This window comes from Vipera ursinii (genome assembly GCF_947247035.1).
Source record: "Vipera ursinii genome assembly, chromosome: 1".
Taxonomy (NCBI): domain Eukaryota; kingdom Metazoa; phylum Chordata; class Lepidosauria; order Squamata; family Viperidae; genus Vipera; species Vipera ursinii.
The window spans coordinates 330,859,985-330,881,994 of record NC_139512.1 but is presented as its reverse complement, the minus strand read 5'-3'; the positions used below and the strand labels follow the sequence as shown (position 1 = coordinate 330,881,994).

The window sequence follows — 22,010 nt, the reverse complement described above, 5'->3', positions numbered from 1 at the left end:
CAATGTTCCTCCAGGCTTTCCTGTCCTCCACCATCTTCTGGAGTCCATTTAAGCTCACGCCTACTGCTTCAGTGACTCCATCCAGCCACCTCATTCTCTGTCGTCCCCTTCTTCTATTGCCCTCAAAATAGTAATAAATAGTAATTCTAATTGGCTGCCTTTGACCTGGTCTTTTTGTATGCATTGACTTGGGCTGATTATTTAATTTATTTCCAAAGTCATAATTCCAGTTCATCAGATTGGGGAAGATGACCTCAGTTTACTGCCAGCCTTTCCAGCTTAGATATAATGCAACTTTGTTTAAACCACAGCATGAAATGGAGATCAATTCTTTGTTGAAAGGGATCAAATCTATTGTACTGCAGCATTAGCTGGATAAAATCTTTTAGCAGTAGGCGGTAGTTGACTGCAGCTTTCCTAACGAACTCATTAAGGGTGTACTGAATATGCTTATGCCCTCTCTTGCCTCACCTGCAATTTTGCTTCACCTGTTTTCAAGGTGGAAGGGGGATTTCTATTCTACAGAGAAGGAATAAACTCCCATAGATGCCTCTCAGTTACTTAACACAGTTATTAAGGTACCTCCCTTGTAGTTGGGATGCCGCAATTCATGATAGAGGAACAGCTTTATTAAAAAAGAATGAAACAGCTTTTCCCTCTTCTTGCCTTACCTTTTATTTGTGTTTTGTTTTTTGATACATGAACTGCCATTAGAAACAAGAGGTAGAAAATTATATAATGGAACTCCAAGATCAGCATGCTTTTTCTTATGTTAGGAGTACATGCAGATATTAATCAAACTTTGTCCTGAGACACCTCAAAAGCACCTAGGCCCCTTCCATTAACAGAAGCTTATCTCTGCACAATTTTCACAAGAAATAGAATAAGATGGCTATGTCTTCTAATGGTCAGAGTTGGACAGGAACTGATTTTAAAGCTTTATTTTTCATTGTCTTACTGGTGATTCTTTTACGTTCCATGTTTTCCCGAAAATAAGACCCAGTCTTTTTCTTATTGAAAAGTTTTACAGTACATTTTAACTATACTCCATCCCTCCCCCTCCCCCCCCACATCCCCCCTCCCCCCTGACTTCCCAGAGCTGAAAGCAGGGTATTGCCTCTAACAAGCTTAAACTAAAATATGCTAACCAACTGTGAATACACTTTAAACCCTATCGCACTCCCCTTATACATAGGTAAATAATAGTACATCTTATAATTCTAATATTCATTCATATGCTAGGTGAAATTTTTTAGTCCCATATTTATTCTGAATATATTCAATCCATCTTCTCCATTCCGAAATATATCTCTGTTGCGATTGTTCTTTCAGGTATGCTGAAATTTTTACCATTTCTGCCAAGTTTGAAACTTTTAAAGTCCACTCTTCTATAGGAGGCAGTTCCTCCTTCTTCAAATATTGCGAAACCAAAAGTCTTGCTGCCGTTATTAAATTCAACATCAATTTACTGCTTCAATTAGGTTGGCTGTCAGATTCTTCTTCACATAAATGACTACACCATTTTTCTTTTCTGGAGCAGATGCAATAAACTGTATACCCAATCTAGATTTATCAAATATTTTTGATCAGCTACACGAATATGCGTTTCCTGCAAGCATATAATATCATTTTTAAATTGTTTCAGGCACTGAAATATTTTCTTTCTCTTTTGCGGTGAATTTAAACCATTAACATTCCATGTCAGAAACTTTGTCGCCATCTTTTGCGACTTGAAGCTTTCGGAGCATGTCTTGCAGATTCACAAACATCTGCTTCTTTGGTCTCGCTCCTCCCACTGCTTCTGTATTAGTAGATTCTTGAGTTGTAATTGTAGAATATTTTTTCTGTTGTTGTTGTTGTTGTTCCTTGCGTCTAGTCGCAGCTCGTGTCACTCTTTGAGCCCTTGGGTCTTCTAATGGGACCAAGGGCTGCACAATTTCCAAAGTTTGCTGTACTTCTTTTGAAATCAGCGAGATGATTTCTTCATCTCGCTGTGTACCTTCCAATTGTGTCTGACACACTTCTTTTTCCTCTCTCCTTTTAATTTCTGGGGATGGCGGTGAGCCTGATTTCAGTATATTACGATAAAAGTCTCGTGCCTTGAGAACTGTATTAAGACGATACCTTGTACCAACATAATTCACCACTATCCCGGTTGGTATCTCCCATCTAAACTGAATCTGTCATTTTTTTAATTCATCTGCCAGAAAAACAAATTCTTTCCTTCTTCTTAGAATTTTTGGTGGGATTTCTTTCAGAATTAAAACCTCTTGATCAGCCACTTTAAATCTGTTGTTATAAAAAGCTTGAATAATCACATTTCTGATCGTTCTCTTTGTAAAATAAACAACCACATCCCTTGGCAATTTTCTTTGCCTAGCAATCCAAGAGTTGACGCGAAATATTTTATCTATTTCCAATATAACATCTTCAACTCGCCAACCCAAAATAGGCGCCACAGCTTTTGCCACTATTTCTTCCAAATTTTCTTGTGGATTTTCTTTCAGACCTCTAATCCTCAAAGCAAACGCCATGTCCCTATATTGTATCATAACCATCTCGTCATCGATTTTTTCCATTTTATTCTCAGCTTCACTGACTTTAGCTTCCAATATCAAATTGTTTTGATTAACTTCTTCCACACGATCATCCAGATTCTCAATACAGACTGTCAGTCCCTGAAATGCCGGCAAAATATCCTCTCCTATTTCTTTATTTTTCTCATTAATAAGCTCTGCCACTTGCTCAGATATTTGCTCAGATTGAAGTTTTAGAGCATCTTGTAAATCTTTCAATGTTAATGTGGGTGCAGATGCTGCAGGGGGTGGTATCAGTGATTGAAGTCCATATTGTTGAACTGGTGATGCCCCTGTACTTTTAGAGACGGAAAATCTAGGTGGTTTGGAAGCCATTTTAACACCCAATTAACTTTCGTTTCTCACTTTCACTTTTCCGCACTAATTGCAAGTTTGTTGCTTCACTGTCAAATAGCCAAGTCTTTTAAATCACTTTTAAGCCAACTTCAAATGTTTTAAACAAAGTCTTTTACAACTTTTAAAAATCCACTTTCTGTCTTCCCCCTTGCTTTTATTTTATTTTCCTTATTCTTTTGTACTTCACGCTTTCTCTCAGAAGTTATTCCGGCGCCATCTTCCTCCTCTACTTTTAAGTTAAACCGGAGTTAAAGATCATATACTTGCTGTTTCTGTATTCTCCTGCTCAGCTCTGCCTGCGTCCAAGTAATCCAAAGTACAATGTTGAAAGCAGGGATGGTTGCAGCATCCTGTTCTGTTTCAAAGCCTTGAAACAGAAGAGTCCGGAGTTAATTCAGGCTCCAAGGGAGCTCTCACCCTTCAACCCCCAGATTAAGTCCTGGGGGTCTAGGGGAGCTCTACCTCTACCTGAATGCTCACCCCCCCTCTTCTCTCAAAGGGGGGATTCCCAAACCGTGAAACAGCTGATCGTCGCTGTTTTCGCGGTTTAAACGGAACAGTGGGGCTGACGGTCAGAAATGACCACCATTGACGGAGCCTTGCCACCCGGAAGTCCAAGACCCAGTCTTATATTTTTTTGTCTCCAAAAGAGGCATTAGTTCTTAATTTTTTTGGGGGGTGTCTTATTTTTTTTCAGCAGCTGCCCCACATGCCCTGCACCCACTTACCGTGCCACAGGGCTACTGCTGCCATCGCCACCGTGAGGCCTGTCACGCTGCACCCACCACTGCAAGGCACATCCTGCTGCTATTGCTATCGCTGCGAGGCCTGTTGTGTTGTAGCCATTGCTGCTGCGAGGCGCATCCTGCTGTTGTTACCACCGTGAGGCATATCCCGCGAGGTGCCTCATGAAGGTGGCAGCAATGGCATGACATGCTTCACAGCACAGAGGGATGCACCTCGTGGCAGCAACAGCAACACAATGCACCTGGTGGCGGCAGCAACAAAACACACGTTGCAGCGGCGTCAATAGCAGTGAGACATGTCTCATGCCAGCGGCAACAACAACAGCGATGCGGTATGCCTTGTTGCAGTAGCAGCAGCAGGAGCCCTGCAGCAAGGTAAGCAGGTGTGGGGCACATGGGGCAGCTCCCCCTCCCCCCACCTTGTGTCTTAGCAAATAAGTAGGGCTTATTTTTGGGAAGTGTTTCTCCCTCATAAATAAAGGGATTGGAAAAGCTAAAATACAGAAAGACTGTATAGATAGCCACTGGTATTCAGTAACACAGGCCTCTATAGTTTGGTTCCACCATTCATAAATTTAAAACTTCCAAAACCAACAAAGTTAATTCTTATTTAAGTTTTGCTTATTCTCATTGCTTAGCAAGCTGCTCAGGAGTGAGGCAACACTTTTGGAAAGTTTTCCTTGTGCCCAGCTGGGCTATGATATGGGAAGGAGCCCTGGAGACAGTTTAGGGGATCAGGTCCCATTAAGAACCTGACAGCAACCCTCTAGTCATCTTCACCATGGAGGGGTTTGCTTTTCTCCATACTTTTCACTGTACCCCCAAATACTATAAAAAGCAAAGCCAGCAGAATTTTAAAAGAGAAAAGAAAAGAAAAGGAATGGAGAAAATTGTAGAAAACAAGTAATCCTGCTTTCAGCCAAAGTACAGTTTAAAAAATGACTTAAGTTTTCCTGATATATGAATTTGCAGAGAGACCATTTATCAACATGGCTGTTTACCTCCACAGCAGAGTCCCTCAAGCCGAAGAGTCGTGTCATTCCCCTTTGACTGATTAATTAGCCAATCAGGGGACATTTTTCACTGTGAAGCATGATGGGTTATCCCAGCTAATGTTTGGTCTCTAATGGCGACACATTAAAGCTAACTCGGCTCTTTTAGCCTATCGAAGTGACCAAATGAGAAGGCCAGATAATAAATCAAAACCCAATTTCCTCCCCTCTCTTGGTATTGCACTGGGCCCCAACAAATCCCCTAAGGAATCAATAGCTAGAGAAGAGATTCTTCACCAATGAAGAAATTGGCAGGGGAAGGGTGAAACTGTAAATTCTATCATAGCGCTATGCTTGATTCTGTGTGGCTACCTTATCTCTGGTTTTTATTTTATTATTTTTATACTCACAACCCCAACAAATTTGGTCACAAGTGCACCCATATAGGAGGCAATTCAGCAACATTTGCCATATACAGTATCATCTGTTTATTGAGATATACCAAAAAGTGTATATCCTAAACAGATCCTCAAAACAGTATATTGTTGGATCGTTGGCATTTAAAAATTGATGGAAAAGTTTGCATAATACCAAAGTAAGGCAAATACTAGCAAATACCATGTATATTAGCCTTCCCCAACTTAGGGCCATCCAAATGAGTGAACATCAATTTCTAGAATTTCCAACAATGGCCCACCTGGCTAGGAACTCTTGAGATTGAATCCATACACGGAGAGGGTCCTCAAGTTGAAGAACACTGACTTGCATTATGTGAGGAATGCATGTACGGTGTTTGACTGCAGGTACAGAACTCAACAAGAAATGTTCTTGTGGTTAACTTTTAAAGGGCCATCTCATTCAATCTTTCTCTTCCCCAGTGCTATTCTGTGAAAGAAGGCTTGAGACCTCCCTCCCTGCAAAATCAGACATGAAATAGCCTTTTCTTACTGACCTTGAAATTCCATATAGATGCCATGAATATTATTCACTGAATGTAACAAAACGCTGGGTCAGCGTACCTAGCTTAAGAGTCTGTTGTCACAGAGACCAGACAGATGCCTTTGAGAAACCAACATCCAGGAGCTGTTGAGCTACACTGCTTTCACTACTGCAAGTAACATGTATACTTATCATAATGGATAAATTCCAATAACTTCACACCCTTTTATATGAGTTTAAATTTGTAGCCATCATTGCAAATATTGTACATGTAATCCTTTCAACTGAACATTTTACCCCTGTGTTATCTAATTTATTTTGTGGTTGTTGATATGTACTTTATAAATTATATTATTTTCATTGTTTCATTTGCTTAGAAAATCATCTTAAAAAGCTGTTTTTACCCATCATTTAACTTTTTTGAAAGACAGTAATATAAATCCAAAACTAAATATGTAAAGAGCTTCCAGGACCAACTATGATCAAACATGCTGCAAACAGATGTCCCATCTCCCATTCACAACCTGTAAGTGCTCACTTCAAGGTCTTTAAATAATTTTCATAAATACTTTGCTGTGGCATACACCATGCTCTCCAGAATGGGGAAGCTGAACTGTAGCTGATTAGTTGATGGACAAATGTCCCCCTTAAATAGTTCAGATTTCAGCCACTATCTATTTTGACTTATATTTTCTTTTTAATTTATTTTAATTCCATTTATATCCCGCCCTTCTCCGAAGACTCAGGGCGGCTTACAAGCTTAGCAGTAGCCTTCATTCTATATATATGTCTGCTTATTAGGGCTTTCACACACACCCCAAGCGGCATTATTACAAAGTCAGCTTAATTGCCCCCAACAATCTGGGTCCTCATTTTACCTACCTCAGAAGGATGGAAGGCTGAGTCAACCTTGATTTCTAGCATCTTGAATACAGAATTTGATTATTTCTATTTTTTTTAATTGGATATACCAGGCTTTTAATGGAGAACCCTCTCCTTGCAAAGTCATTGTAGACTAGGTATGGGTAGAGTTTGGTCTGGTGGAATTTGTTTCAGTCTTTAACAAGTGGCTTTGGAGCCATTAAAAATACCAGGTGCAAAAAATGGATGAGAGCCAGGCATAAACTTAGAAAAATCAAGAAAAAGAATATCTTTGAGCAAATTCTTATCTTGAAGAATTGTTTTCAGCATAATTTTAAAGACTGGAAAATTTTAAGGCTGCCAACTCTGTTTCAAGTCTTAAACAAGCAGCTCACCCCTTCATTCAATTTATCTGAACATCAGGAAATGTGTACATCAGGAAAGGGAAACTTTAGGCAGAAAAATGTGTTAGTAATCAGGAAACTGTCTTAAGAGAGTAGCATCACCCACAAGGATTGTAATCTGCCATGACCAAATAAGGGAAGGGATCGGAAGATGGAGGTGTCACTTTTCCAACCTCTAATATGTTGAAACTACATGTCTAAAAGGAAGGCTTTTACTAATCAAAACAGCTCATAATAGTATGTACCGTAGATGTGCAAAATAGTTTTCTGTGTCCATGTTGGGACACCATGATTTTTTCCATCATTCTTCTGATTGCATGTTCCCATACCCATTAAAATGAAATTGAACTGTATGTTACTTTCAGGAGCACATTCCCTAGTGATAAAGTTTTGATGGGAAACACAGCTGGATGGAAGAAGGAAATGCAGAGGAGAGTGTGCATGTGTGTGTTATCCAGGGAGTTTAATCGGATAGGAACTGATAGAATATTATTTTTGCATATTACTGCAAAGAGGTTTAAAAAGAGACAGGCATAAGAAGCAACTATTTAACTCATTTTGTGTTCTGAAACTAAAAGGTAAAACATATACAGGAGTGAAAAAAAATGATTAAATTAGTTTGATGTAGGCACCAATATATGTAGATGTTTTTCTGAATGTGCTAGGAGAGTTTCCAATCTTTTCTACTGGTAAAAGAAATAAAGTACTGGCTGATCTGTGGAATAGAAGCAGTGCAGGCGATTGATACAATCATTCCTAAATGCTCTCTTCACCCTGGCAGATCTAAGCAGCTCCTCTGATTATTACCGACCTGAGTACAATGAAACAGAGAGGAAGAGAATTGAAATGTAAGTGAAGGAAATCAGAAGAGATATGGATTACAGCCAGCCAGCTTGGTGTAGTAGTTAAAAGAACTGGGCTAGAAATTAGAAGATAGTGAATTGTAATTTTGTTTGACGCATGAATCCAACTAGGTGACTTTGGGCTAGACACTTTCTCTCAGCCCTAGGATAAGGCAATGGCAAACCATGTCTTAAAAATATTGGCCAGAAAGTATTCAGTTTAAATACTGAATAAAGAACTTCAGGATTCTTTGCCTACTGTATATCAGTGAAGATTTGCTTTACCTCTACATCATCTACATCAAATAACTGATTTGCGCTCTGGTTAAAAGGGATGATTAAGTGACTGATTGTAGGAGACAAACATTCTATTGCCTAAAAGATCAAATTATAAGACCTCTACTGAAAAAAAGAAAAAAAAGAAACTTCTTTGACCAAGGAGATCTATCTAATTATAGGTCAATCCCAAAAATTTAGTGTCTTGGAAAAGTGACCAAGAAGATGGTGGCCAGATACAGCTCGAATAAAGTAATGAGCTTGCTTTGTCTGGTGCTATGCTAGAAAATGGGTAGAATAGATGCAGCCTACTAGTTTTCCTAAATCTGAAGGTGGTTAATGGACAAGACTCCATATCCTCCCTGTTGCATCTTGCTCCCTTCCTTCCCATCTTTCTTAATTTTAAATTAATTTTAGTGTTATTAGTCATTGTTTTTGTGTTTCATATTATAGCTTTTATTGAGTTTAAACTGCCTAGTCACCTTTAGGCAAGATGGGCTTGCATGCAAGTTTAATAAATAAATAAAGCTCAGGGCCACTTTTCATATAACTGACTATAACATCATTCCATACTGTTCTGTGAAACTAGATATTCAGGCAGTCTTTTGCAATAGTTCCAGAAGCTTGCGCTTAAAGATTACTGTTTTGCCCCAGAACACTTATGGTACCAGAAAGAGATCAGATTTTGCCTCTTGAGCTAAACAGCATTTTACAGGAGACTGCTAAGGATGTTACTTAGAATTTTATAAAGAGGTGCCATCAATATGCTAATAACGTCCAGCTTCAACGTGTGAGTTGTTCTCGTCCCAGAAAAGCCATTATTATACCTTGAACGCTGACTGAATTAAAAATGAACTAAATAAAGGGGGAAACATAAAATTAGATCCAGAAAATTATAAATGCTGTTGGTCACTACGAAATAAGCAATATGTTCTGCACAGAGTTGTACTCACTCTGAAAGTACAGGTTCACAGTCTGTGAATACTTCTTTATCTCTACAGTCATTGCAGATTTGCAGATGGCATGATGCGGAATAATTTCACATAATCATGCCTACGCTGCCAACTGTGACCTTTCCTTAACTGGTCAGGGTGTGTGACAGTTATTCATGCTTTGACAACATTCTGTATTTATGTACGTGCTTGTAGTCCAGAAGCAGTAACTGTTAAAAATGCAGCATTCTGTTTGCTAACTCATGCAAATTACAAGGACTATGTGTATTTGGGGGGGAGTGTTTGTGTGTGCACACACACATACATATTCTCTACTAAAAAAAATCCACTGCTGGAATTCCAAGTGGAAAACTGCATCAACCTCAAACCTGTTACGTAAGATGCAGCTGAAACAGCAAAACAGCTTAAAGCAAGAGAGAAAGCACTATTCAAGCCTGACAGATCTACAAAAAACCAAAGTAAGCCTTTATTTTCATCTGTCTCTTTAAATGACCCTAACTAGGCTGCTGCAGGTGGTTCTTCTGCCCTACAGAGAAATAGGACCTTCCATCTGCTGAAGAAAGTCCTGAAGTAATCTTTTCATGCTAACAAAGTTGTTCTGAGGTTGACTTACTGATTGGAAATTATCTCTTTTTTCCATTCTGCACTAGTGGCTGTTGAAAACTGACCTTCTGGCTTCCAAGGTAGCTTAGTCACCTTTCATCTTGTGATCCTGGGCAGCCCTGAAATATATTCCAGGCATGGCCACAGGAGGGTTCAAGGTTCCTGGGCAGCTCTGAGGATATATTCCAGGCATGGCCAAGCGAAGGGTTCCTGAAAAACTACATTAAATGGGACTTTTTAAAATATTACTTTTATTCTTCAAGCTGTAGTTTATGTACACTTGACATGATCACAACTTTCCTGTTCTTAAGCTACTGCAATTTTTAATACCATGCACATAAAATAATTTTCTAATGATGAAATAAGTGTCATTACAATAATGACGATAAATTATGGAGAATCATTTTTTCCTTACAGGTAATTGTTATAGTTTGCTGCCGATAAAACGCCATTTCATAAGTAATAAGTTAAACAAAACAAAAATAAAAATGGAAAAAATAAAACCCTGCATTAATTGCCAACCGATTATTGGGTGCAGTTTAAGGCATCGATATTGAAGTTTAACTTAGGGTTTCAGCTTCCGAGGAACCACCTCTTCCATTATGAATTTGCCTCACCAAGATCTATAGAAGAGCCCTTTCTAAACATGCTTCCACTGTCCAATGTTTGCTTACCTGGGAGATGACTTTCTCTTGTACTACTCCCAGGCTAGAATACATACATCCTGAGGAAGTTCCTTCAAAAAGTCTAGAAAGATGTATCCTTTTTAATTGGCTTTTATTGTAATATTAATTTTAGTTTTTTGTATTCTTTGTTTTAGTGTATTCTTTATATCAGTGTAAGAACCCATATTAAAGCATTCCAGCAGATGGTTGTTTAGTCTCTGTTTGAATACATCCGATGAAAGGGAGCCTAACATCTAACGCTAGGGATGTTTTTTCTAACGTTCAGTTGGAATCTGCCTTCTTGTAACATAAATCTGTGCCCTGCTCACTAGTACAAGAGAGAATATGCTGTGGTTTTCTGTGTGACATCCTCTTTGTTATATCTGAAAAAATACTTAATATCCAAGCCTTTATTGTAATTTCTCAAGCTTAAACATATTCAATTCTATTTTTCTTCACAGAATTTAGTTTTTAGTCCTCCCGTCATCCTTATTGCCCTTTTATGATCCTCCCGTCATCCTTATTGCCCTTTTATGATTCAATTTTTCTGAATTCTTAAATCAAACCATACATAGCATTTGACTAAAGCACAATGAAGTGGAATGATTTCTTCCCAAACCTATACTTCAACTGATGCAGCCAAAAATGGTATTTGTCCTTTTTGCACTTGCCCCATGCTGCTGGCTTAATATTGTTTGCAGGCAATTTCTTTCCCCCTACCAAGCCATGTACTTCCTTTTCAGTACTTCGATATTTCATTTTTTTTCTTTCATGATGAACTCTGTATTTATCTATTAAAATTTGTTTTTTATTTTTGGCCTTTTTCTATGCTAATTTATTTTTAGTTTTGTCTTCTTGGATTGAATTCCCCAATGTTTCCAACTTTGCGGACCAATGGGGTGGAGGGGAAAAGAGAGCAGATGGTTCCCCGTGAGCTATCAGAAAGCACGCACACATGCAGCTCCATTTGCCCGAGTGGCGTGCACACATGCCTGCCACTCACGCAAATGGAATGCACTTGTATGTGCTCTACCACTGCTTGTGCAAATGAAGATGCGTGTGCACATACTGGCTGGCCGTTTCTGCAGCCCGGTTGCAATCCCTTCATGGCCCACTAGTGCATCACGGCCCACAGGTTAGGGACTCCTGTTCTAGCATATTAGGATATTCAATCCAATTTTGTATCATTTGATATAAATTTCTTCTATCTCTTTTATCAAAACAATTAATAAAAATATTTAAAAGTAGAATATTGAGAACTGATCATTGTGGAAACACACCCAAAACTTTTTTTCCCCTGTTTGATGAAAACCATACATTTATACAACACAGGCTATTTTTTATTATAGCCAAGACACATCTAATGCATTCCACATTTTTAAGAAAGTTAACACATGAAAAATGAGAATAAATTAATTTTGCAAGATTTGTTCTTGACAAATCCAAACAATTATGTGGAAATGCTATTTTTAAGGTGTTTCCAGATTATATTTTTCTCTAATCACTGGGCTCTCAGTAGTTCTCCATAATTTGAATAATTTAGTTGAGAACTTTTGCTCAATAAAAAATAAATAAACATCTGAGCAATTCTCCTTCTGCTGAAAAGGTTCCTTGATGGAAGTCTAATCAGTAACTGCAATTACTTCACCATCTGCCTGAGAAAAAATGCAAACAATCTGAATGTAAAAATATTTAGGTAGGCAACTTTTTGTTGTGGTTTTTATATAACAAGGACATCAAGGATGACAGAAATTTCCCTTAACTAGTTACAAAACACACTGTTGCTTAGCCTTATAATTTGTTGTATAGGAAATAAGCTGTCAACTCATAAGGAGGCCAAATGTTTGTTTGCAGCTAAGTCAAAAAAATAGGAGAGTTTATCTCACATAAGGGAAGAAATGGACATTATTCTACCACTTGAAGATTTAATTGGAGGTTGACAGAAGAACATGAATATTTGCCTCCAAGGGGAAAAAATATAAGTCAGGCTCAGAGGTTTAGTTTTAGAGGATCTGCAATGCAGGAAGTCAATAAGGTTAAGATATAAAAAATATCATTGTTATTGGCAAGCTTATCTCATATTTTAAGGGAAGCTATGCTAATCCAATGTAGCTAGAGGGCAAAGGGTAGAAAGGATCATGCTTGACATAGGCACCTCTTTCAGGAAATCAGAGAAAGCCTGTTCTCAGTTGCTGGCATTTCTTTTTTTAAAGAATTCACTTAAAGTGCATGTTTGAGAGAACTGAAAAGCAATCACAGGAGTTTTTGGTGTTTTGTAATCGATGAAAGAGCTGATGCATACGCAAAGAAGAGAAAAGGTACAGTGGAGCTTCTTGAGAACATAAAACTTCCAGCAAAACAGAAGTGAGTTCTTTTGAAATAAGATAGCAAGAAACATGGGCTGAAAACTATATTAGCAAAGGAACATTCCTGATTCACCTGGCTTAGATACTAAAATTGAAAATGTTGGCTGTGCTAATCTTTGATTGACAACAGAACTCTAAGCCTTGATGGACACCAGGACTCTTCCTATCTAGCCAGGAAGAGATACAAGGATGTTCTCATCCACCATTTCCTGTTCTTTTAATCTTGACACTCATATATGCCAAAATTTTGAAATCAAGGGTGTGTGTTTAATTCCAATCTTCCAAAGAATACAAACCTTCAACCACATCCTAAGGACATACCAAGAGCTCATGGGTACTGTCTAGTACCATGTTTTACTACTTCTAATCAATCCCACATACCAGACTAGATAAAAGGAAGAACTTGTGTGTCTCCATAATAAACTTAATCTGAAATACAGTTTTTGAATGAAATAAGCTTCCCTATCACTATACAATCTCAGCTTCCAAGACATAAAACAGGAACCAGGAAAGCAGTCTGGTAGTAGGCAGTTAGCAATTTATGTGATGGTTGCAATGATCAAACAATAGTATTTTTAAAAAAGACATTTACTTCCCTCAGTTATTCTGAAGCAGCTGTCTTACAAGCAGAAAAAGAGCTAGAACAGCTAAAACCAAAGGAATATTTAGTTTGACATTCAATTTCTAGCAGAGGCCAAACATTTATTTCTGACCATTTTAAAAGAAGATTCTGAAGATAGCCATCCTTTCCAACTGTTTATACCCACCAGAAGGCAACGTGGAGGCCTTAAAATTTGAGGCTCCTTAGAACTTTCATATTAAACAAGAGGCAAAAGAAAATAATGCTCTTCCACATATTTCTAGACTTCATTCCCCATCACTCCTGGCTTAAGCTGAATGGGAATTATGGGTGCTCACTATCTGGAAGGCTGCAATTTCCATATATTTTCCAGGATTTTATATTTTTCCCAAAGGCATTCATTCTGGAACAAATACTCAACAAATAGATAGATAAAATATGAGAATTTTTCTAAAAAGAAACAAAACTTTACAAATTGCCTAATTTCATCGACACTTTTTCACAGCTGAATTTAATCAACTTATCCTAAGTATTAATTCATACTAGTTCCTCAGCAAGTTATTCTGTTTCCAAATTCCACCCTCCAGAAAATATCATTTCCAGAGAATTTACATTATTCCCAAACTGGATAGGCAAATATTCCCATAATTTCCAATCAATTGATTATTAATTATGGTATTTATGGTGAAACATACTATGTTGTACAAGGGTGGTTTACAGGAATAGATAATAGAGTTTAACTGAGACCTATGCTTCCTAAGGTTTTTTTATGACACAAAATATGGAGTGTTGAGCCTAGCCTTTTATTATGTTTTATAAATGAGCACTAATAATCTACTTGCAAGTAGCTCAGTGATGGTGAACCTATGACATGGCATAATATTTTAGGTGACATATCAGCATTTCCCAACATCCAACAACTGTTCTCAAAAGCACACCTTCTTCTTGTGTGATTTTCAGAGCTCGTGGAGGCTGCATGGGATTGTGTGAGAGGGCCATGTTCTCGTGCAGCCTCCAGACCCACTAAAAATCACAGAAAAGTGGGTGTGCTTTTGCTTTTCAAAGGTTTCTCTCCCCCCCCCCAAAAAGAAAAAACCCTGCAAAGGCCGTGGAAGAGCATTCTCTGAGACCACTTCAAGACTAAAGGCTTTGTGTGAACTGGAGCTGCCTTGGATAGGCCACAGAAATGTATATACCGGTAAGTCTCAAATGATTTATAGCAGAAGTATTTTTTTAATGATTAGAATAAATCAAATAGCCCAATGCATATCTACAATGTCACGTTAAAATCACATACTTGCATTTTTTTGATTTTGCGTTTCCCAAAAATACAGGATAGGTCATCTTCACTTCGTGAAGAGAGATCTTTTCCTGGAAAGAATTGCAGGAAAAACAACAAAACAATGTATTGCTTTCTTCTAGAATAAAGGTTAGGTCAATGCTCCTGAGGAAGAAAATTTAAGTTTTCTCCATACACATTTTAAAAACATTTCATTCATTTCAATGATGCTTAAACCAGAAAAAAAATTCTCTCGAAACTTGCTTCCTTTAAGTAAAAGTTGCAATGTGCATCAAAACCAACTGCATTCAATATTCTACAGGCACCAACACACATGCCTCAGCTTCAAATTTAATACTTTCCATGCTACAGATTCTCCATCAAATACTCTCTCAACAATATTATTATATATTTAAATAGATTTTTTTCAGTGTGGTTATTGTACTGATCACAGTAGAAACATTTTAATGTTTTTTTTTTCACATAACAGGTTTCATTTAGTTTCATTTGAATTTACCTTTGGCAAATTTCACATAGTGAACTCGTTTTTTAGAGGTCTTGGATTTTTCCTCAAGGTTAAAAGTTTTCTTTTTATCTTTGCAAGTAGATTCTAGAATACAAACAGAAAATGCCATTAAGGTAAAGGTAAAGGTTCTCCCGCACGTGCGTGCTAGTCGTTTCTGACTCTAGGGGCCAGTGCTCATCTCCGTTTCAAAGCCAAAGAGCCAGCATTTGTCTGAGGACGTCTCCGTGGTCATGTGGCCGGCATGACTAGACGCCAAAGGCGCACGGAACGCTGTTACCTTCCCACCGTAGTGGTCCCTATTTTTCTACTTGCATTTTTACGTGCTTTCGAACTGCTAGGTTAGCAGAAGCTGGGACGAGCAACAGGCTAAAATCTACAGTCCTTCTAACATACTAAATTCCAATGTAGAATATCCTCTCAATACTTCTTGCTTTCTCAGTGCATCTTTACTGATTCTTACAACAATAGCTTGCTCCCAGCTTCTACACTGAAAGTGTTGTTCTTCCTTGAGTTTCTCAAGTTATAAAAGTCTTGCCTTCAAGTTCCATAGGTGAATGACTTGTGTAAAAGATTTGTGTTCTTCTCAGCCCTGTTGCCAATTAGCCAGAGAATGGACAATTCATTTTTTTGCTTTGGATCACAATAAACAGGAAGAACATGTGCTTAAGAATGGCAGCTTTTTCTGTGTCTGTCATGATATGAGATGTTCTTTCAGGCATCTTCAGGAATGTGTGTTAATGGACACTAAGATGCAAGTGTCAGTTCAGATGTCAAAAGCCAAATTCAGATGCAAAGTGATCTTGGTGATAAAGAAGATCTGCATCAAGTTGAGGATTTCAAAATGATCATTCCTCCAAACTACAAGCAACTACAAGCATCACTATTTTGGCAAAACTATCAGCTAGATGTGAGAGTAATGTCACCTCATCCAAAGATTATAACCTAATCCCACAAAATTCTAATGTTTGGCAAGTCTGACAGTGTAGAAGGTGGGCTTTTATTACACATGCTTGCACTCAAACAGCAATAGTGACCTCATGTGGTCAACATACTGGATGTAATTTTATATTAAGATTATCATTACCAGTTGCTCTCAAAGTTGAATCCTGTTACCTGGATCATCTTGTGCATAACAATTATTCAATTCTGCCAAAAGCTGGTTGAAATCATCTTGGTGAGCAATCCAGTTGTCCTGTACACAACACACAAACCAAATGATTACAATCTAAAATGATCAGGAGTGAGAAAAAGATAACAAAAAGGACAATAATTAATTAAAAACTATAAAATTATTACGACCATCATTGCCTCTTCCATGTTCTATTGATTCAAATTCAGACCACCAAATCACAGTTATTATAAATCTGACTATGATATACAAACCATGGTCTGCACTCTCAAATGCACAAGCAGAAGAGCCACGATTCAAATCTGCTTTGATTTGTGACTCATTACATCCCACACGTCCTTGATGTGATATAGTAGCCTCCAGAAGCTTTGGGGTTTAGCAATTCATAGATGCTAAGAGTAGCACTTAGAACTAAAGCTTGCAATGCTGATTTGCTGGCTAACTGTAAACTATATGGTTTGACATATTTTCATATGGGACAATTAGTTGGCTGCTTATAATGATTTAGAATGTTGATCATTTTAATGCAAGATGTTTGTTCAGTTCAAACATTAACAGTGAAATGGAGTGCTAAAATTTGTATGTTAAAAATTTAATAATAATAATAATAAAAATAATGTTGGAAGGGACCTTGTAGGTCATCTAGTCCAACCCCTTGCTCAGGCAGGAAATCCTTTACCATTTCAGACAAATGGCTGTCCAGTCTCTTCTTAAAAACTTCCAGTGTTGGAGCATTCATCACTTCTGGAGGCAGGCTGTTCCATTGGTTAATTGTTCTGTCAAGGAGAAACTTTCTGACAATTAGAACAATTAACCAGTGGAACAACCTGCCTCCAGAAGCAGTGAATGCTCCAACACTGGAAGTTTTTAAGAAGAGACTAGACAGCCATTTGTCTGTAATGGTATAGGGTTTCCTGCCTGAGCAGGGGGTTGGACTAGATGACCTACAAGGTCCCTTCCAACTTTTATTATTATTAATTATATTATTATCATCATCAAATTTTAGCACTTCCATTTCAATGTTAATGTGTGAACTGAACAAATATCTTGCATTAAAATTATCAACATTCTAAATCATTATAAGCAGCCAACTAATTCAGTCCCATGTGAAAATATTTATGTCAAACCAAACCAAAATGCATTGTAATTATTTTCTTTCCCAATCAAATTAAGCTTAATTTTACTTCTGCTAAATATGTAGATTTAATTCTATTTCTGTAAAACCTAATAAAAAACCTGATTTGTGTGTGTGTGTGTGTGTGTGTGTGTAAGCGCTTGAGCTATGAGTCTGTGTAGCCTCAGTTCTATTACCTACACTTACCTCCTTGCTCACCGAAGCTCCCAATCCCAATGTGTTGTTCTTCACCTGAACCTTAATGTGCTCTGTGTTGCCTTGTTCTTGAGCCCCAAGCCCCTAGTGGAAACAAATGACAAACAGATGTCTTGGAAAACCTCATGTTTTTTTTAGTGTGCAGAAGGGTGACAATTTTTCATTTTCTTGTCTTTTTTTTCAATCCAATTCTCAACAGGTTGAAACAATTAGAAAACAAAACAAAACCCACAGACACTCAAACAACTAGCAACCAGAAATCAAGCATCCATACTTGCAGAGAAAGGGAAGCAAGTCCCCAAGGTTGCTCCTTCTGTATGAGACAGAAACTTTCTCTTACTAATCTGAAAACTCTTGAGGTGTAATTTCTCAATGACTCTTCATTCTTGTGCAACAAATGGGTTTAGAAGGTGCTTCTGCTTGCATCAGCTTTGCACTGATAAGGCAGTATAAATGTTAAGAATTTAACTGGGACAACTTTCCTATAATGAAAGTTCAAGTTGAGGCACATCTTCAAGATTTAACAACTGGATTCAGGGTAGTGGCTTCAGGAAGTTTATCCTCAGTCCTTATGCCAAGAGTAATCAGTTTGCAGTAAACTTCACATTTTATTTGAAAAGTAATTTGTTCCAGATGAAAGTAAGAGGATCCTTGTTAGGAAGGCCAAACTGGCAAATGATCCCCATTTAATTTCTTATTCTGGCAACTTTTATAAGACTTATTTCATAAACATGTTATTCTCTAATTAACCCTGAAAATACTAAAGAAAACTTAAGCAGCTATTTTCAACCATACAAATTTACCTTGCCTTTTGACCATCCCATTTTTTCCAACATCTTCTGGCCAAATTTTGATTCATCTTTACTCCAAGCACTGTTCCGGGGATCCACAGACCATTTCTGTTTGTGACGTGCTAGAAGAGAAAATGAAGTAAAATCTAGTTATATTTTCAAAATCGGAATAGGAAGACTTTCCTCTTCACAAGTAGTGCTTCTCCTAATCAAAGCACTTTTTCTATAAAGATTTTTAAAGAACATTTTAGGGAATGAATACACAAGGAACTGGGAATCTCAACAAGATGCACTTAATTCTGTGAAGAGAGACAAATTAGGAAAAGGCTCCAAAAAGATGCGAGAAAACAGACTAACCAAGTCAATAAGTATAATATTTCCTAATATAAAGGATATTATAATCTCTTCCCAGAATATTCTATATTCGCTTATAAGGGAGATCAACAAGTTAAGTAACTCTCAAATTCCATAATTAAAAATTGGAGGACTAAAGGTAGACTTACATTTTTCACCATAAATTATTTTTAAAATACTTATTTTTATGTTTGAATTACGTCCAGAGAAGCAAATTTATTTACAAAAAAAATGAAAGTAGGCAATAAATCTTTTCCTAAACAGCTTACCAAGAAATAGTCAATATTCTAAGATACCAGGCAGGATGATTGACAAGCAATTTTAAGCATTTTACTGACAAATGTTTAATGCAACTAATATTGTATTCAGGTCTGCCATTTTGTAGTAATTTTGTGAATCTCTATTTGCACACACATTGATTTACAGAATTCCCTAAATCTGTTCTAAGAAAAAACACTGATGAAGAACAAGGGACAGGAAATAGGAATTGCCTCTGATAAATAGTAATAATCAGTGGGTTTTTTTGGGAAAAAAAGGTGCCGGATCTCATACATGTCATACAACCCGCCTTGCCTACCCTACAAGATTCCATCCAAAAAAGGTGCCGGAACTCCGTTCTGAGCTTTCTATGACAAAAAAGGCTCTGGTAATAATTGAAATGTATATTATACTTCTGATCTCAAACACTCAAATTTAATTCAGTATTAACTTAGCATTTTTATTTATTTATTCAATTTATATGCTGGTTATCTCATTATTGAGATGATGTTAGGCACTTTACAAAATATAAAAAGATAAATTTGAAAACAATTAACGAGGATTGAATATAAACTAAAAACCAAGAGGAGAGTGGCATAGGGGTGGGATGTTCCTTGTACCTCATCAGCCACTCCCACTCTAGGGCCCCAGGCCAGCTGGAAGTGCCAGTTTTAAGACCCTTCTGGAAGGCCAAAAGTTGGCGTGAATGTTATCTCTGGCTGCAGAAATTTCCAAAGCGTGGGGGCCACAACCTCTTTTCCTGGATGCCACCAGCCAAAATTTATTGACAGATGGGGTCCATAGCAAGCCTCTTCCGCTAGAGTGTGATGGCCAATCCTACTGGGGCGAGATGGCTCCTCAGATACCGTTTGACTCCAGATATTGCACAGCTTAATATTGCAGTACTGCCCACTTGTTTACAGATAAATTTAACAACAGCATTCAACCTGAGCTTTTCTGTCTCCTCTAATCTTTAATTGTCTTGAGGGATTTTCTATGGCTTCGCCAACACAGCCTTAGCCTCAGCCTTTGTAACTTAGAAGCAAAAAGCAAATTACAAAGGTAAAGCCTCCCTCGCCCCAATCTCAATATTGTTTCTAACTCCTTTGATACCATCTGGGGGCAGCATAAGCACTTGAAGTAGCTTTAAAAATGATTTGCTTAAATGCACACCACAGAAGTCTATATACGTTCTGTGGCTATGAAAATCTGGACGACCATTAAATGAAGCAAAGATGCAGATAACTCGGTGCTGTCACCTAGTCATCATCCGGGGAGAAACAGGGCTTTAGATATTCACAGAAGATAGAACAGGGTTGAAAGCGACCTTGGAGGACTTCTAGTCCAACCCCCTGCTCGAACAGTCTTCAATTAGAACCAAACAAAGATTTGGAGACTGAAAGATTTGAAACCTAGTGGAAGAAAAAAAAATGAAGCAGCTGCTGCTCCCATGTTTTGTTAATGGGCATATCTAATCGTCCCATACTGGAAGAAAGATCCCGGCTGGATATATATTTAAATCTCACTTTACCATAGCTGATCTACACAAACCAGAGACATCTCATAATGATCACAGGCGTATGAAGCGGAGGAAGAGATTGCCAGTTACCCCCATACCTCGCGCTGCTTTTTACCTACTCCGTTTTAACCGGCTTCATACTCACGTTCTGCCAACATCGCCATCTTGCGGGAAAAGAGGGGACCTTTCACTACTTCCGGCGCGGAACGACATCCGCGACCGCCGCTTTATAGGCGTCCAACCTAAGTGCCCAGTAAAAGAAGGCGAAGAAAAGAAAAAGCGACGGGACTTTTCTTATATAGATTAGGTAAATCCCAAGGAATGGCCAAAAAATAAAAGTGATTTTTTTTCCCGTTCTTTGATTAGGCCGCAGAACAGATGATCTCAATCAAGGCTACATTAAGTTATCTAATTCTCTCTGTAGATGAGTTTCTAACGATGTTTTAATTTGGGGGGCGGGTAAGTGTCTTGCGTTTTAAAGTAATTATTTAGTAGCGCGAAAACGCATTTTTATCCACCGCAATTTTTATTTCGCCTTGTAATTGATATCGAAAGGCGCAACTTCCTTCCCGTTGTTGAAATCCACATAAGGACAAGTCCGCTATTTGTGCATTTGAAGTCCCAAGCGAGAGAAGCTTTCGGTCACTACCGTTTGTACATCAGCAATCCTTAAAATACCGATGCTTTCATAAAAGTGTAATGAAAACTAATAAAATAAATAATAGCAAGTAAGCTGGCCATGACTTTTTTTTTATGATTTCCAGTCAGTGTTGACTCCTGGCGATTGCCTGGCCTTGCCGCTGCAATTTTTTGGGCAAGATTTCAAAAAGCAGATTGCCATTAAGAGAGGTTGACTACGGTAGTTTAAAGTCACCCAACTGATTTTGTACCCAAAGCCGGATTAGAACTCATAGTTTCTCCCTTGTCTCACCACTACACCAACCTGGTTCTATTAATGACAATTATAGCTTAATAATTATGATATTGGGACTTCTTTAAAACATTACCAAAAAGCTGGTAAAGTGGAAGTCACATTCACCCACAGAGAAAGAATCCAATAGGTGGGTCGACCCTATTGGTTTCAGAAGGCAAGGACAGAGAGAGGAGAGCCGTTCATGTTCTGGGCAGGCTGCTGAGAAGATAGGCCAGGGTCTGCAGATGATTTCAGGTAGTCCTCGACTTATGACCACAGTCGAGCCCAAAATTTCTGTTGCTAACTGAGGCATTTGTTAAGTGCCCCATTTTACAACCTTTCTTGTTGCAGTTAAGAAAATCACTGCAGTTGTTAAGTTAGTTACAAAGATCTTAAGTGAATCTGGCTTCCCCATTGATTTTGCTTGTCAGAAGGTCACAAAAGGGAATCACGTGACCTGGGACATTGCAACCGTCATAACTATGAATCAGTTGCCAAGTGTCTGAATTTTGATCACATGACCATGGGGATGCTGCAATGGTTGTAAGTGTAAAAAATGGTCATGTCACTTTGTTCAATGTTGTAAAATTGAATGGTTACTAAATGAACTGTTATAAGTTGAGGACTACATGTATTAGGAGTTGTTTTTAGCAGCCATAACTGGTTGCAAAACTCCAAAAAACTCCAGATGGCAGCAAAGCACTACAGCAACTTTAAGATGAGTGAACTTCGCAACAACTGGTTTATGCGG

The 22,010-nt window shown here is 38.0% G+C and overlaps 1 protein-coding gene across 1 annotated transcript in view; it reads right to left on the bottom strand.

Moving 5' to 3' along the window:
* PINX1 (PIN2 (TERF1) interacting telomerase inhibitor 1) overlaps positions 1-20,520 on the bottom strand; it is a 40,855-nt gene extending 20,335 nt beyond the window's left edge. Inside the window, 6 exon segments of the mRNA XM_083374815.1 lie at positions 14,458-14,531; positions 14,957-15,049; positions 16,079-16,157; positions 17,416-17,508; positions 18,228-18,337; positions 20,492-20,520. Coding sequence (XP_083230941.1) covers positions 14,458-14,531; positions 14,957-15,049; positions 16,079-16,157; positions 17,416-17,508; positions 18,228-18,337; positions 20,492-20,510 — 468 coding nt within the window. The 5' untranslated portion in view covers positions 20,511-20,520.
* Positions 20,521-22,010: the final 1,490 nt, after the last annotated feature.